Source organism: Penaeus japonicus, unplaced genomic scaffold (assembly GCF_977035675.1).
Source record: "Penaeus japonicus unplaced genomic scaffold, GWHDUDI00000001_assembly GWHDUDI00000019, whole genome shotgun sequence".
Lineage (NCBI taxonomy): Eukaryota > Metazoa > Arthropoda > Malacostraca > Decapoda > Penaeidae > Penaeus > Penaeus japonicus.
Genome location: NW_028234421.1, coordinates 1,257,118 through 1,272,992, shown reverse-complemented (window position 1 = coordinate 1,272,992; position 15,875 = coordinate 1,257,118). Strand labels below are relative to the sequence as shown.

Below are 15,875 nucleotides of genomic sequence, written 5' to 3'. Positions count from 1 at the left end.
TTTTCGTTTTATTTACATTATTTTCACAAGTGAATAAAAATGTGTATATACAAATGGAAATCCTATGATTATGTACCTACATAACAATGTAAAATACCTGTTTTGAGGGAGAGTTCATGACGTGCTAGAAAGTCACCTGGAGGGAGCAAAGTTTTATTACAGTGTGATAGGACGTCATGTGGCACCAGTGGATTATCATTTTCCTTTTTTACAGGATCAGATGTTACACTAAGTTTTCTAACTCTATTCGTCTTGTTTCTCAACAATATTCTTCAATATCTCAGTATAATACTGTTTTTTTGTTCCTTTTTAGAAGGATTCTTTTACAAACATCCGTACAGGCATAAAGAACTTCTTCAGCATACTATCTGTTTTTTAGAGGATCTCAGTATCTTTCAATGTTTTTTCTAGTGATTTATTTAATATTTTCCAGTCAGTTTGGTTGTAACAGAAGTTTAAAGATTTAAGACTATTTTTAGCTTGAGCTACCTGTTTTTCATTATCATCCTGTATTTTTAGCTTTACATGTTTTCATGTGTACAGATTAATAATATGTTGTAATCATGAAGCTCTCCACCCTACATTGAAATTTGGGATATTTTTTTCATCAATTTACATCAGTGACTGGGAAAAATTTGCTTTTGTACCTCATTAAACATGTATAGAAAAGTAAGCATTTGGTGTCATAAAACTTTAGATTTAGTTCACTGAAACATTACAGTGTAAATACAGGCCAAGGGGCCCATCTCTGATGCCCACTGGGATAATGGTAAACCTTCCGGGGCACAACAGGAAGTGAACAAGTGTGTTCTGACATTGACCAAGAATCCCTAACCACTCTCAGATTCCAGAATTGCTGATGCTGCCTGTCAAACAAACAGGAACTGGACATGTTAGATATCTCATGAGAGATAGGGAAAGGGAATGCAATTCCTCTTCAGCATGTAGTAACTATTTGATACACAATTCTATATTGACATGATGGTATGATCTCATCCACCTTAAGGTGGATTTCACACTTTAGTGAATGTATATGATATATAAGATGTAACATGATCACTGACCTCTTCTTCAGGACAGAGTCCAGGCTGCCAAACTCCTGGTAACACGCCTCAAGAAGACTCCTCTCGCAGGTCATGTAGATGAGCTAGAGAGAGTTTGTCTCGCTTACCTCTCACTTGCCAACTGGTCAGGCCCTAAAGACAAATATCGGCCAGGAGAGAAGGTATGAAACTTTATTTTCTTCACATTTGCATGAATAAAATTTGCCATATTTCCAAAGTTTCTTGCCTTTAATTTGAAAAATAGAGTAAAGATAAACCCCCTTCCATTACCAGGTTAAGATCTCGAGTAGTCAGCCTCTGATGAACCTGGGCAGTATCAACCACACAGCTGCCCTGACACGTCCTCTGCCACTTCAGCCCTCAGGAAATTACACACCTCCGGTAATCGTAGGATTAGAGCCAATCTGCACCTTTGTTGGGGGGATAAATGCCCCCAAAAGGCTCACCCTAAAGACATCAGATGGGCTGAAGCAGTATGAGCTCCTGAAGGGAAAAGATGATATCAGGCAGGATGCAGTCATGGAGCAGGTTTGTGTTAGTGGTTGGATAATTAGAAAAGAGGGATGCATATTAGTTTTGTAATAATTGGTCTTTTGATATTTAAAGGTTCATTGAACAGTGGTATGATTATCTATTCTAAGTAACTTCTTGTGCTGTCTTTATGGGTTGAAGGAATATTCAAATATATTAGTATGTCTAAATTAATTAGCATCCATTTTGCATGTTCATCTCCAACTTATATACTGATTACTATTTGTATTTTATATAGGTATTCGGAATAGTGAACGAACTCCTAGCAAAGAACAGTGAAACTCGGGATCGATCGCTGTCTATGCGCACTTATCAGGTGGTGCCTCTGTCTCAGAAAAGTGGACTTATCCAGTGGTGTGACAACACTCAGGTGAGTGAGGAGTGAGTGTTACAGTTGCCCCCTAAAATAGAAAATTAGAAGCAATGATGCTGGCTGTTTTTCTGGTATTACAGTTTGATTAGTAGAACATGATTACAAAGTTTTGATTTTCATCAATAGTATACCTTCAGCACCTATGTGATTTCTAAAAATAGCTTCTTGCAACAATTTTGTGAACCAGTAAACATAACTATTGGTCATGTGCACACATCATTTCTTTGAATTTTGACAGATTAACTTAAAACATGTATATTGTACTACAGTCTAAGCCTCACACATTTCACTAAACTGTAACGGCCATCTTTCTTGCACAGTGACTCCTTACTGGACAAGAAGTCGTAGCATGTGACTTGTAACAACTTAAATCCTTTCACCTCAATTTCTGTTGTACACTTGCCTGTATTTGTATTTGTTCATGTTTAACTATATCAACTAGAAGTTCTGGTACTCGTTTGGACATTTTGCCAGAGACAAGACTCTCAACATCTGAGCATTACTGGCACTCAATTGCCAACCTACAATCAAGTTTTGCTTTGCTTTCTGGTCCATTCAGAGAAGTTGAGAAGGGAGGATGTAACTAAGAATGTTAAGTTGACTCTTACAAAAAGGAAGATGGCTGAAAAAGTTGCATCATTTCACCAAGAGTATGTGAGTTTGAGGAAGCTGAATCCTGAGAGGAGAAAATATAAGCCAAAGATGAAGGACTTCGAGAAAAACTTCAGAAGACAATGCCATTCTGGCCAAGGGATGTAGAGGAGAGAATGGATGACAACAAGAAAGGGAAAAAAGACATCAAGAAAATTGCAATTGATGAAGACTTATCATTCTTGAAAAGTTCTTGACTGCCTGAGCAGCTAGTTCCTCTTGTCAGGACAAGATTTTTCTAGTTTGGAAGATAAGAGACTCCAATGAACTGCACAAGAAGAGGAAAGATCTCAAAGAAATTAAACAATTTGCAAAGGATTCATTGTCTGTTTATTATCACTCAGAGGAAGACGAAAATGATGATTGTGCTATTGAGATCACTCCTAAGAGGTCACACAAGAGGACTGTGAAGATCAGTACAACCATTTCATTCCTCATGATGTTTTGAAGTCCCCAGAGCTAATATCAACAACTACAAGGAACAAGATCACACCTACCGCTGTATCTTCTTGCCTGCATTCTCTGATACCTGCATGTCATAGGCACTGAAATCGCTTTACTTCACTGGGATGGAAAGCTTATGGAGACTTTGATGGTGCTACTAAGGAATTCATATCTGGTGTAGGAGGAACAAAGCTTCTTGGTGACCTAACCTAACCGAACTGGTTCAGGGTATGGGAAGCCTATATTCCCTAAGCTCTCTGAAGATGCTGTCGAAGATGTCAATTTATCCATATTCATTGGACTCATGGTTATTTTTCACAGTTATGAGGTTGGAGGAAGGATTCCTCGATATGCAATTTAAACAATGGGAATCAGATTCTGTGTTCATTTCAGGCAAGCAGAAAATTAAAGGCTTGTCTTTCATCAGTGACGGAGCTGAAAGAGGTATCAAGGTAGCTCACAGGTTTCTTGACACATCTCGTAAGGAGGATAAAACATGCTGAAATTAGAGGAGCACCATCGACATTCTCTGCCTAATCAGAGAAAGAAAAAGTTAGAATCTAAATTGTCGTTCCTAAAGTGTGACGGTTAATTGATGTTCAATATTCTATTTGTAATTTTGTGTTTCTTACTGTATTATTGATTTAGCTTGGTGTTTTTGGTGTGTGTCAACAAAAAGGTGAAATTATGTTTGCGCAAATAATGATTATGTAAACTAGTTCACAAAATTAGCTAAGGAAACATCCCAGAGTAATTCTGAGCTTCTACCCCCACTAATGGTATGTTAAAACCCACACAAATTGATTCTCCCGTGTCTCTATGACATTCCTACACCGAGTATGGCCATGTACTTGTCATGAGAAGCTGTTTTTAGGAATTGCATCTGTGCTAAATGTAAACATTGACCTAAATGCAGCTAATTCTGACATTATTGGTGCAACTGTAACACCCTAATAACTAGAGATATAGAGAAAAAAAATAGATTGAGAATAGAAATAAATTTGCTCTGTAAATTTTAATGTCCATAAGGATAGATATTTTGCATTTAAACTTGTTATATAAATAAGCATACATTTATGTCTATTTACATTATGTACTGATATTGTCTTACTATTATTCTAGCAATATTGGTAATTAGTCTTTTTATTTCAGGCATTTGGGGAATACTTAATAGGTCCAAACAAGGACAGTGGTGCTCACAAATTGTATAACCCCAATGACTACACAGCAGTCGTTTGCCGGGATATGATGGGAAAAGCTAAAGGAAAATCACTGGAAGCAAGATATGAAATGTTTGAGGTTAGTACCTATGTAGGGTTTAGATTGTTCATAGGTTTTATTTTTATAGTAATCTTTATTGTTTATAACCAGTAAATTTAACCCATTCATGCCGGTTGACATCCTATCACATGGTTGGAAAATATCCCTTTATCTAGATAATTTCCTGAGACGTCATGCATTTTCTCGCCAAGCTCCGGGTAAGGCAGTTGTGACGTGCTGAAACATCAACAATAGAACACTATACTGTTCTTAACCCATTTACGATGGGGCTATTTCGGCTCTAAATGGTTGAAATGCCTGGATATTCGAACACATAAGCCTAACGCCTTGGAATTTTCGGCCGCACTAGCTGTGGGCGAGCACTGTACGCCCGATCACCTGGCGGGCTGGCCTTGACTAAATATCTCGTCATTGGCATCTGACCCAAAAACCACTGGACGTGATAGCAAGTCAACCAGCACGAATGGGTTAAATAGAATTATTTTTAATAATTTCTTAGACTCTGTTACTTTAGTTTAGGTGTTTGAATGTCATAAAATGTCATATAACGTTTAAAAAAAGTCATAGAAAACTACGTGATATTGATGACATCATGGTAATTTTTTATTCTGATTGGTTGAATAAAAAGATCTGAGTTGAAAAAATATTGTATACTCAAATATGATTGGTCAAGAAATAAAATAAAATAGAAAATTACTAATGTAATACTATTTCTAATTTGTTGATTACCCATGATATCACGTCACATTACATCACAAGGTACATGTACATACTCATATGTACATGTATGATTATTGATATTGTTCTTTTCATTTTGAAAAGAATGATTAGTATAAAACATCTTTTTTGATACCCCACTAAAAGATTGCTTCCACTTTCTATTGATATTATCACATAAAAGTGAAGAATATAAGCAAAGTTTAACAAAATAACAGTTTTTCAACTGAAGTAACTCCTCTGAACATGGCAATATTTTTACATGCTCTTACATTGTAGACGCAATCATACAAACCATAAGGATAGGGTGGGTGAAAAAGCTTAGGAGAGGTTCAGTGTGGCCTCGCACAGTGGGAAAACACCCTGGAACGAAGCGTCATGCGTTTGTTAGTAGGCAAAAATGGATCAATGGGTTAAAGTGCTGTTGTCTTCATTTTTTATTCATATATTTGTATATTAACCCTCTCTGGACGGGTGGTACAATACTGTACCGCTCATTCAAAAGCCCAGTGGCCGGGCGGCACAATATTGTGCCAGCCATTTAATTGATTTAGGCCTAAGCGCTCGAAAGCCCCGGCATTGTGACATTCAAGGCTGGAATGCCCCCGTCGTGAGTGGGTTAATGCATTTTGCAGTTGTTTATGATCCTTATAATTGTTAGTATTTGTCTACATTACTATTCAACATTCATATTCTGTGTAAATACAGACTTCCTTCCCATCTAGTGCAGTTGGGAATAAATGTCATAGTGATATAGAAAAATACAAAAGATTTGTCTCAACAAACCTAATCCTCTCAGAAAATCCTGGAGCACTTCCACCCTGTCTTCCGACACTTCTTCTTTGAGAACTACCCTTCCCCCCACGAGTGGTACAAGCGTCGCCTGGCATATACACGGTCAGTTGCCACTAACTCCATGGTGGGCTACATCTTGGGTCTAGGTGACAGGCATGTGGAAAATATCCTGCTTGACAAGTCCACTGCAGAGCTGATCCACATTGACTTAGGCATTGCATTTGAACTGGGCAAGATCCTTCCCACCCCTGAGACTGTTCCCTTCAGGCTAACACAGGTAATGTACTCTGATTTTTTGGCATTTGTGTGTTTATTGGTTTATTAAAAGTTTTGTTTTTGTGTGGTACTATTTTATGAACAAACCTTGTTTTTGTTATCTCCATTATCTTATTTGGATTTGCTTTTGAAAGAGGTATAAAAGATTCCATCAACTCCACCTTGGCAGGATGTGCTGGATGGCCTTGGGGTGATGGGGGTGGAAGGACCTTTGCGGCGCTGCTGCGAGGCGACGCTCAATGTTTTGAGGAACTCGGGCGAAGTGCTCGTAACAGTTGTGGAAGTCTTACGTCATGACCCCCTGCACCAGTGGACACTCTCTCCTCACCAGATTGCTCGCTTGCAGGAGAGTGACGAGGAGGACCAGGAGCTTGGTGGGTCTATGATAGTGACATAGTAATGGGAGTGTGAGATAATGATTTTTGTGAGTGCATACATTAGTGAGCAGCAATGTATTGTGATTGCAATTTAAAAAACTTTCAAAAACAAGATGAACATTACTGAGAAGGCAAAAGATTAGAGAAGAAAAAGTTAGAAGGAGAGTTATAAGAATAGTTGCATTTGATATCTTTGAATATTGCACATTTTAGTAATATAGACAAGTAAAGCTATATATGTATAGCTTCAAAGATACACATCTTTATTCCCTGTTTAACTGATTCCATTTATTTATTTATGCTTTTATTTTCTCTCTGTAGGATGTACCAGCTCAGCTTCAATGGCAGATCGTGTGGTGCTTAGAGTGCAGCAAAAATTAGCTGGAGTAGAGGACGGCTTTGCACGCTCCGTCTCAGAACAAGTGACAGTTCTCATACAGCAGGCAACAGATCTTTCAAATTTGTCAAGGCTGTTCCAAGGATGGCAGCCTTATTTATAATATACTTTCCCATGGATTTTGCAGTAACACTGATGTGTCTTATGAAAGTGCTGATCATTTACCCATGACCTAACTGGTCGTCAGGACAGGCGGCCTACAACACTAGCGACACCGGCTAAAAATTAGAGGGACGAGGAAAGTGTTATATATAATACTTGACAACTGTGTGCATGCTTCAACTGTGAGGAGATCCCTGTGTCACATCATGTACACATTGACACCTGTCTTTTAGGCCTAATTGGTGCTGTCATGTATGTCATGACACCTATACACAATGGGTTAAGAAATTTTACCTGCTCTATACTTTTACCTTGACAAATGCATGAAAAGAGAGGATAAGCATTTAAACAGGAAATGTTTATGTCCTTTGAATGGAAGTGATGGAAAATCAGATTTGTATTATTCATTGAATTTTATATGAATTGTAATAATGTACTCCATATTCTTGAATTCAAGAGTAATAGAGATTTGTGATATTTCCCAAGATTTGCAAAGATAAAGGTTCCTAATTACTTGAGAAATAACCTAATTTAATTAAACTGGTTATTTAGCTCCTTGTTTAAAAGTTTAGATATTTTGAAATTTGGGTACCTCCCAAACCATGCATCCATCAGCCATCACCATCCACACACATCCAAACTCATACAGTTTCAATAAATGATAAATGTTTTTGGTCTTTCTTTATCATTACTGACTGTTTTATGAAGGTAAAAATAAAACTTTAAATTTGGGAAAATCAAATTCATGTTTCATCTATTACATGTAGCGCTATTCAGAGCTCATTTCTTTTAGTTTTTATATTTTCTATGCTTAAATTCTTAACCCCTTAAACATGAGGACGCAATATACTGCGTCCTCATGTTTAATATATCTGAGGACGCGCTTAACGCATCATGGCCAAGTTGTATTAGCATTAGTGTTTTTTCTTCCGAATACTGTAAGAGATCTTTCTGAATATAAGTCGTATATGATACAATGTCTTACTTGACTTTCATTATTATTACATAGGAGTGTGTTTCGCTTATACCAGGGAAGGTACGGATGTGCCCTACTACCAATAATTTTATTATTTCTTTGTGGAACATTATGTACCATACTAGTTCAACCGTTTTCTTTTGTCCTGTGAGTCACTGAGGTCTCTCACCAAGGTCACTCTTCCCACCCTCCTCCCTACCCATGTAAATAACTTGTCACATGCACAGGGGGAAGAGGGTCTGTATGTTTATATTTGAGATATAGTACATAATAATTATGTTGAGGTTTTGCCTTAAAAATTGTTATATTCGTTTAAAATTTGGCGCGCACCAGCATCCCGGATTCGGCATGGGTTGCGTTTTCTACTGCTTGGAGTGAAGGGGTTAATCCGTACGCGCCGTTTGACGTGCTGACACGTTTTGTGACGAGATATTTGGTTAAGGCCGGCGGTCGGGGTGAGCGAGCGGACAGCCCAGGCTCGCGGCTAGTGCGTCCAAGAATCCCGAGGCGTTAGGCTTATGCGTTCGAAAACCCTGGCATTGTGACTATTCAAAGCCGGAATCGCCCTGGCGTGAATGGGTTAAGTATGACAAAACTTCAAATAAGACCGAAATGAATAAGTTTAGCCTAATAGTTTTCTATCTATGTGCAGAACCCCAGAGTTCTGTGATACATTGTTTCTGATTAACAAAAATTTGTTGTATCAAATTCTTTACATTCGCACCAGTGTGTTGGTCCCCGAAGTGTTACATCTCATCCATAGGCCTACAGATTTGCATTTTCATAAAGTATACCGTGAGTATAGTTATTCTCTGTTAATTTCTTTCATCAGTTTCTTACATTTTTTTATTAGATAAGGATAAGACATTTAGGTCTAAAGTGGACAGTGTATGCTTAGAGATTAATGTTCTATGGAGTAAGGACACCCCAGAAAGGATTCAGGTAAAGCTTGAGAACCACCATTTAGCCTAATCATTTATGGCTCCTGATTTTCCACGCTGGTGTAGGAGGACTCGCCCAGGATTCAACTTTAACTTGTTTTTTTAGCTTTTAATTTATATCCAATTTTTTTTTTTTCAAACATACCCTCTAGAGTGCTGTATGTGACCCAAAAGAATATTCTGTTATAATGAGTGTTTTGTAACAAGCACAGTAAAAACTGCTGTAAGGACAAGGATAATCATTCAGCCAAATTACCATGCTAACATCAAATTGTTTCTTTTAGCGTATTTTTAAGCCTATTCAAGCATTCAATGCAACAACTTTGAAGCCTTAAAATTTGTGTCCCTCATTCCCAGTGAAGAATTTGGCTGGACAATAGGATAGCACGCATGCAGCACACGCCACCTTGTTCTTGTTATGGTTCATATTGGTGTAACAGGCTGGTGTCAGAGATGGAGTAAATATATAAGCATAATCTTTTATATTGTTATCTACTGGTGCCTTAATGGAGCCTCAGTTATTATGCATCAAAGAGCATAAAGTAAAATCACATTACAAGGGCATTTTGGAGTGTTAATTGGTGAGCTGACCCTGACATAGCAGCTGCCATGAAAACTTTCCATGTTTTTGTCACTGGAGAATATAGGCATCTAAGCTCAAGGACTAAAGATAATTTTCCTATAACAGTAAGACAGATGCTGGCTGTAATGAGTAGGACCACTGCTGACCTGGCATCTTCCTCCGTGCCAGCGGCCTCAAGAAGAGACATACATATCTGCTCAAGCCTATTACACATCATGTAAACTAATGTATAGTGAAATAATTCCTGCCTAGAAATATGGAATGCATGGGAATTCCACTTCAGAATTTCATGCAACATACCTTGACTTTTCCCACTCTCTTTCAGTCACTCATTGTAAAACTAGAGCCATTTTTGTGTTCATCACTCCTTTATGTTTATTGTATTGAGAGACTTATATGTCATATGACAGGCTTTATCAATGCTGCAGTTGACTTAAATTGTAGTATAGGTCTTTATCAGCTCATTATTTTCTTTATACTCAGTGTGATAGAAGTACTTCTGTTTTATGGGAGCATTAACCCAATACCGCCGGCCACAGACGGCGATTTTGTAATATGATAACGCCGGGTGCCGGCATCCGCCGTCAATAATATAATTGATTTAGGCCTATGCGTTCGAGAGCCCCGGCATTGAAGCCATAAAAGATGAAACAGTCCCGGCAGGAATGGGTTAAAAGCAACTCATTTATTTTGTACTCATGTAGTCATGAATGAATATGAAAAATATAACTATCCACAATGAAGATAACCTGAAGAGGTAGGTAAGAGGAAGGAAACCTGTGCTTATGACTGTGAGTGCCACAGTAAAATGCAGCCCTACAGGGGCAGACTGTAGAGACTGTAGATGTCATGTCGCCCGTCATCGTGCCAAAGCTCCTGTGTCATGTATGTCAAGACACCCATCCACAATGGGTTAATATATTTCAAGCAACTGAAAACTTTGCTTGGCAACTTTACTTTGAATATATTACCAGGAAACAATAAAATTATCAGGTACTTCCATATAAAACCACTTTATTAAGCAACCCAAATTTTGCTGAGATTTTACTTTCAAATTGTTTGAATTTTACATACATTAAACTTCATAAAGAAAAATAAGACTAAGTACACAATTTTCATTGGAACCAACATAAGAATAAAGGAATGTCTACAACAAAGTTAAGCAAGAAGCAGCAGAGTAACCATGGATTACATCCTAATTATTATATTAAACAGTATTCTAAAAAATAATCTTAAACCAAAGCAACAGCATATGCAAATAAAATCTGGTACCACTGCTAACCATTAGTGTGTTGATGATAACCACAAAAGAGGGAGGATGGAGGTAAGTCCATTTGTGCTCTTCTTAACTGCACAACTTTTAACATCATACTTCATGCACTCAGGATCTGGTTATCATTTCTCATGTATATATTAATTCCTTAACATGTAATAAAAAATAGCCATACTGCTTGAAGGAGGCTTCTGAAGTAGTTTTCAAATTAGTCTTGAGAGAGTAAATTTCACAGCTCATTTTTTAAAACTAATTTCTGAGCACAATGAACTTATAAAATCTGTTATGTTTATATTATGAAAGTAAATTTCATTATATACAAATGATATGCATATGTAAATGTACTGAAGGAAAGAGAATTAGGAATAGATATTTAAAATTATAATGATTATAAAAAGACAGAATCCCACGTGTGATTTTGCATGTTCGTATATCTGTGTATATATACTGTATGTATAGAGCTTACAAAGGTACAGAACATCTTTTAAAATCATGTATTAAGCTCCATGGAAAAGAGCAGTTACAATAATATGTTGTCATTATACTTGTTTTATAACACTTAAGTATTGTCAAACATTGAAATTATTATAAATCTGTTTATAACATTCCTTGAAACACTCAACTTCTTAGCATGCTCCTTCTGCAACATTACCACCAATTGCAGAGGTACTCAACCATATTCATGAATGATTTGCAACAAACTTAACACATGGCATTAATACTGTCAGTCAGACCCAGGACAAAGCTAGGTATCATGGTACTGGAAGCCCATTTTGAAATCAATCAAAATTCGTCACCAATTACTGTTGAATGGTAGTTGTGCCACATTTTAGTGATGATGTGCATCAACGTTTGAGCATATTAAGACATTCCATTGTTTCTAAGGCTCTTCTGCTTAAGAAGAGTTTCTGAATTCCCTTTTGAGTATCACACAAACATCTGCCGTTCTGGGGAATATGACATCAAATTAGGTAAAAGTCAAAATACTTCATTCCAACCTTAAATATCAAATGCAAATTTCATACATCATACTCTCATATAATAGACCTGCTGCCAATGAAACATACAATGATACACTGTAGTTTATTCATAAATGGGTCATTAATATATGCCGGTATGAAAATATAGGTTAATGTTTGTATGTGTTCATGAATAATTGTTTGTGCATGTAAGTATCCAAGAGCATGTATAAGTATGTGTTAATGCATTTGTGTACTACCATCTGTATGTGCATGTAAAAATAATATTAATAATGACCTGGAGACAATATTGCTATCATGCATCCTTTGCTGGCAAGTTGTTACCTTCTCACCACTTCAGGACACTTATCTATTAACTTTAAAAGAATAACACCAAAAAAGATGAGTTTCAGTCACAAACAGTGTGAAAACATTGAAACTTGTAATTACATTTTTGGGATCACATATACATCATAACTTGAAAAAAATTCAACCTGTTTTAAAATCAAGAGGGAAGTAATTGTTTCTAGATAAAAGAGGACACGAGTGCTTTCTACGTTATGTTTGCTAGTGATCTCCGACATATAGGATACCGATACTCTATTTTGTGAGAGTGAGAGAAAAGTAAGTTGCACACAAGAAACAGCTGAATTCCACATACCCTTAATTAGACACACTGATAATGTCTAAAAAATATACAAGACAACCTCTCCTTGCCAGACCCCATTAATTAACTTCAATATGAAACAAATTCATTTCTCTTCATCCCAGCTTCCAAATGTTATTTTTCTTTAATTTCTTTTTACTGGGTCACTTTTCAGATGGAAAAATTGTCAAGTCTTGAGCTTCTCAGCATCACATATATTCACCTCCCTGTGTTCACTTCACACAGGCTATGAAGAACTATAGGCATCATGTGCTCTTTTTTTTCTCTCCCTCTAATGAGCAATCCTCTTTTTTATATATATATATATTTCACAACTCTGACTTGAATGTCTTTAAAAAAACAAAAACAAAACAAAACATAAAAAAAAATATATATGAACACTTACGTTCATAATAACGATGTTTATACTATGTTAATCTACACCTCCTTTTGAGCTCTTCATTCAGCAAGACTAAATGTGGTTCACAAATAAACTCTGGGTTCTAAATCAAGAACCTTCCCGAGGTACGTTTTTGCTGAACGACTGTAAAGCACAGTGGACTTCTTAACTAAATCAAAGTGATGTATCAACATACCCACTATCTTTGTGCCTCATTGATATCACAAAATTAACAGCAAAACTAAAGTGGAATTATGCTCGACTTCACTATTCCCGTGATGATTATTTACCACAGATTTTGAAAAAAAGTTTACAAGTGGATCTTGAGTCATACTGTGCACTTCTGTCACACTAAGTACAGCCAATTTTCATCCTTTTAAAAAATATACCCGTGAAGGGTCTCATCCAATGTTGGTCCGCATTAGGTCATTCATACAAAGCTTTGAATCGCAGCTAATCCAGAATGCATAAAAACTACCAAACCCTGTCCCCTTTGTTCAGAGCTAACTTTCTTTTTTTTTCTTTTTTCTATTTTAGTAACCAGGCTATTATGGTAAAAGGCATCTTCATTACACTCCTTCCCACGTCATTTAAACCAGCTATTCTACATGCATTTTGTCCTCACTTTATAAACAGACCCAATTGCCCATTCAAACCGTCAGCCTCACATCTTCCAAACTGCTGGATCCGCTTTACCGCTTAACAAAGAGGGTAACATCTTTTTAACTTTTACATAGCTTAAGAGTCCACAGAGTGGGGCACTGCCTTTATATATATATATATTTTCATTATTTAATAACTATAACTATTATGCAGCTATGCAGCCAGCACATCCTCTGTGGCCTCTGGTGAGGGGGACATGGGGGACGTGCCCACTCTCCTGTAGGACGCCCATCGTGCATCATCGGACTCGTGGGTGATGTAGCGGATACCCACTATCCTCTCCAGCTCGCGGAGGTCGCACCAGCACTGGTAGTCCTGCAGCCATACATGCGCTAAGGACTTGTCCACTGTAAGGCGCTTCCTCTGTTTCACTTGTAGAAGGTTGTTGATCAGGTCGATCGCTGGAAGAAGCATAAGCAGAACATTGGCTACTATATTCAACCACTGAAATGTAGTGCAGCCATCAATTTTACCTTTAACTAAACCATAAATTCTAAGGATGAACCGGATTGTGTACCACGGTAAAAAGTTAATCTGCACATAGTACTAGACCAAAATTCTTTTTCACAAAAAATTATTTGATATAATTAACTCCAGTGGATTAATCATTTGAATGGCTATATCTTTCCATTCTTATCTATTTGTAATTTACTTGACTGTATTTTTCCTCTCTTTAAAAGAGCTCTAGCAACATATTTCTTATGCAGCAAAACTCTGCCCTGGGTGGATCAATACAGATCTGTATCCCATAGGCAAGTATATTTTGCCAAAATTCATTTCTGAAAATCAAGTAAAATGTATTGAAAATTAGTGAGGTAAACTGTAAAAGCTGTCAAGTCATGCAAGTGAGATATGGGTCCAGTGGTAACTCTGGGAAGGAGGGTCAGTCCCATGATACTGCAAGAGTTGCCACCGAGAGATTTGTAAGACATCAGGGTATGTACATATATGTTTACGTGTGTGTGCGCATGTATGTGCGTGTACGTATGCGTGTGCGTGTAGGTGTATGGGTGTGCATGTGCATGTGCGTGTGCCTCTGTGTGTGTGTGTGTGTGTGTGTGTGTGTGTGTGTGTGTGTGTGTGTGTGTGTGTGTGTGTGTGTGTGTGTGTGTGTGTGTGTGCATGCAGACAAGCCAAAACTAAAAAGCCGCAAATGTACAGAAGGCCAAGAAACTCACCGTCTTGCGTGATCTCCTTCCATGGGTTTGGTGGGTACATGAAAGCTGCATTCTGGATTTGGTCATTAATGTCCTCGTCCTCATTGAAGGGGAAGGTGCCCGAGAGAGAGACATATGTGATCACTCCGACAGACCACATATCCAGGGACCTGTTATAGCCCTTGTTGCGCAGTACCTCAGGGGCTGAAAAAAGTCAGTGTCCAGTTTCAGTTCCTTTACCAAGAATTTCTCTTTTTATGTATATATAATCCTCATTTTGTAAATCTACATGGATTAATGGCATCAAACATAATTTCCTAAACCAGTTATTTAAAAATTATCAAACAAAGCAATCAGTTACCCTTAACCCATTCACGCCAGGGCAAATATCTGCGTAATGGTTAGATGACAAGTGCGCACAGTGACTAAGCATGAGTCATCTCCCTGTGTGATGCCGCAATGCACCTCTATGAGCACCTGTCACCTGCCCACTTTAACAGGGTGATAATTGGAGGTTTTTGTATATATTTACATCATTTTCACAAGTGAATTAAAATGAGTCTAAACAAATGGAATCCCTATGCTTCTGTCCATCATAGTGATGGACAGACTTTTTGAGGGAGAGATCAGGACATAATAGGACGTCATCCGGTGGAGTGAAATATTACATGACGTGATAGGACATCACCTGGCACAAAAGGGTTAAATGCAAGTCGTTCATACACGAGTACAAACAAAGCCAGAGACATAAATGAGCATACCTAAATATGCAGGTGTTCCAACCACAGATCTTCTGAAGGACTTTTCTCCTATGATGCGAGCAAATCCAAAATCACAAAGCTTGACCTGAGGGAAGTCACTATCCGTAGAGAGGAGAACGTTCTCAGGTTTCAGATCGCAGTGAACAATGTTCTTACTGTGGAGATGTTTCAGAGCAGCCAAAATCTGAAAGAATATAAAAATATACAACACAGATTCAGTGTCAATCTCTCACTGACATTTTACAAACAGTTTAGAATCCATAGCCTCAGACTATAATTCCACATCTACAAACACTGATGCAAGAAGAGTCCAGATTTACCTCAACCTCCATCTATTCAAAATTTGCACAAAGAACCACAAAATTCTAATCTAAATAATAAGTAAATGAAAACAGAATAAATAATTCTCTAACTAACTGACCTGGTAGATTAGGAACTTAGTGATGCGCTCCGACAGCTTCCCCTGATCAGACGACAGGATCATGTCCAGCATGTCGCCCTTCAGCTT

At 37.6% G+C, this 15,875-nt stretch overlaps 2 protein-coding genes across 5 annotated transcripts in view; one reads left to right on the top strand and one right to left on the bottom strand.

The window, feature by feature from the left end:
• The window catches only part of tefu (Serine/threonine-protein kinase tefu), a 59,376-nt gene extending 51,699 nt beyond the window's left edge, over positions 1 to 7,677 (top strand). For all 4 annotated transcript variants that reach the window (XM_086547184.1, XM_086547185.1, XM_043010560.2 and 1 more), the window contains exons 51-57: positions 1,076 to 1,225; positions 1,338 to 1,592; positions 1,834 to 1,965; positions 4,216 to 4,362; positions 5,861 to 6,133; positions 6,302 to 6,506; positions 6,831 to 7,677. In XM_086547184.1, the coding sequence (XP_086403310.1) occupies positions 1,076 to 1,225; positions 1,338 to 1,592; positions 1,834 to 1,965; positions 4,216 to 4,362; positions 5,861 to 6,133; positions 6,302 to 6,506; positions 6,831 to 7,009 (1,341 nt within the window). In that variant the 3' untranslated portion in view covers positions 7,010 to 7,677. The remainder of the gene's footprint in view (positions 1 to 1,075; positions 1,226 to 1,337; positions 1,593 to 1,833; positions 1,966 to 4,215; positions 4,363 to 5,860; positions 6,134 to 6,301; positions 6,507 to 6,830) is intronic.
• Positions 7,678 to 10,505: 2,828 nt separating this feature from the next.
• PKD (serine/threonine-protein kinase D3) overlaps positions 10,506 to 15,875 on the bottom strand; it is a gene marked incomplete in the record, with an annotated part of 86,009 nt that continues 80,639 nt past the window's right edge. Inside the window, 4 exon segments of the mRNA XM_086547186.1 lie at positions 10,506 to 13,850; positions 14,628 to 14,810; positions 15,368 to 15,551; positions 15,789 to 15,875. The exon segment at positions 15,789 to 15,875 is cut by the window's right edge and continues 60 nt beyond it. Coding sequence (XP_086403312.1) covers positions 13,603 to 13,850; positions 14,628 to 14,810; positions 15,368 to 15,551; positions 15,789 to 15,875 — 702 coding nt within the window.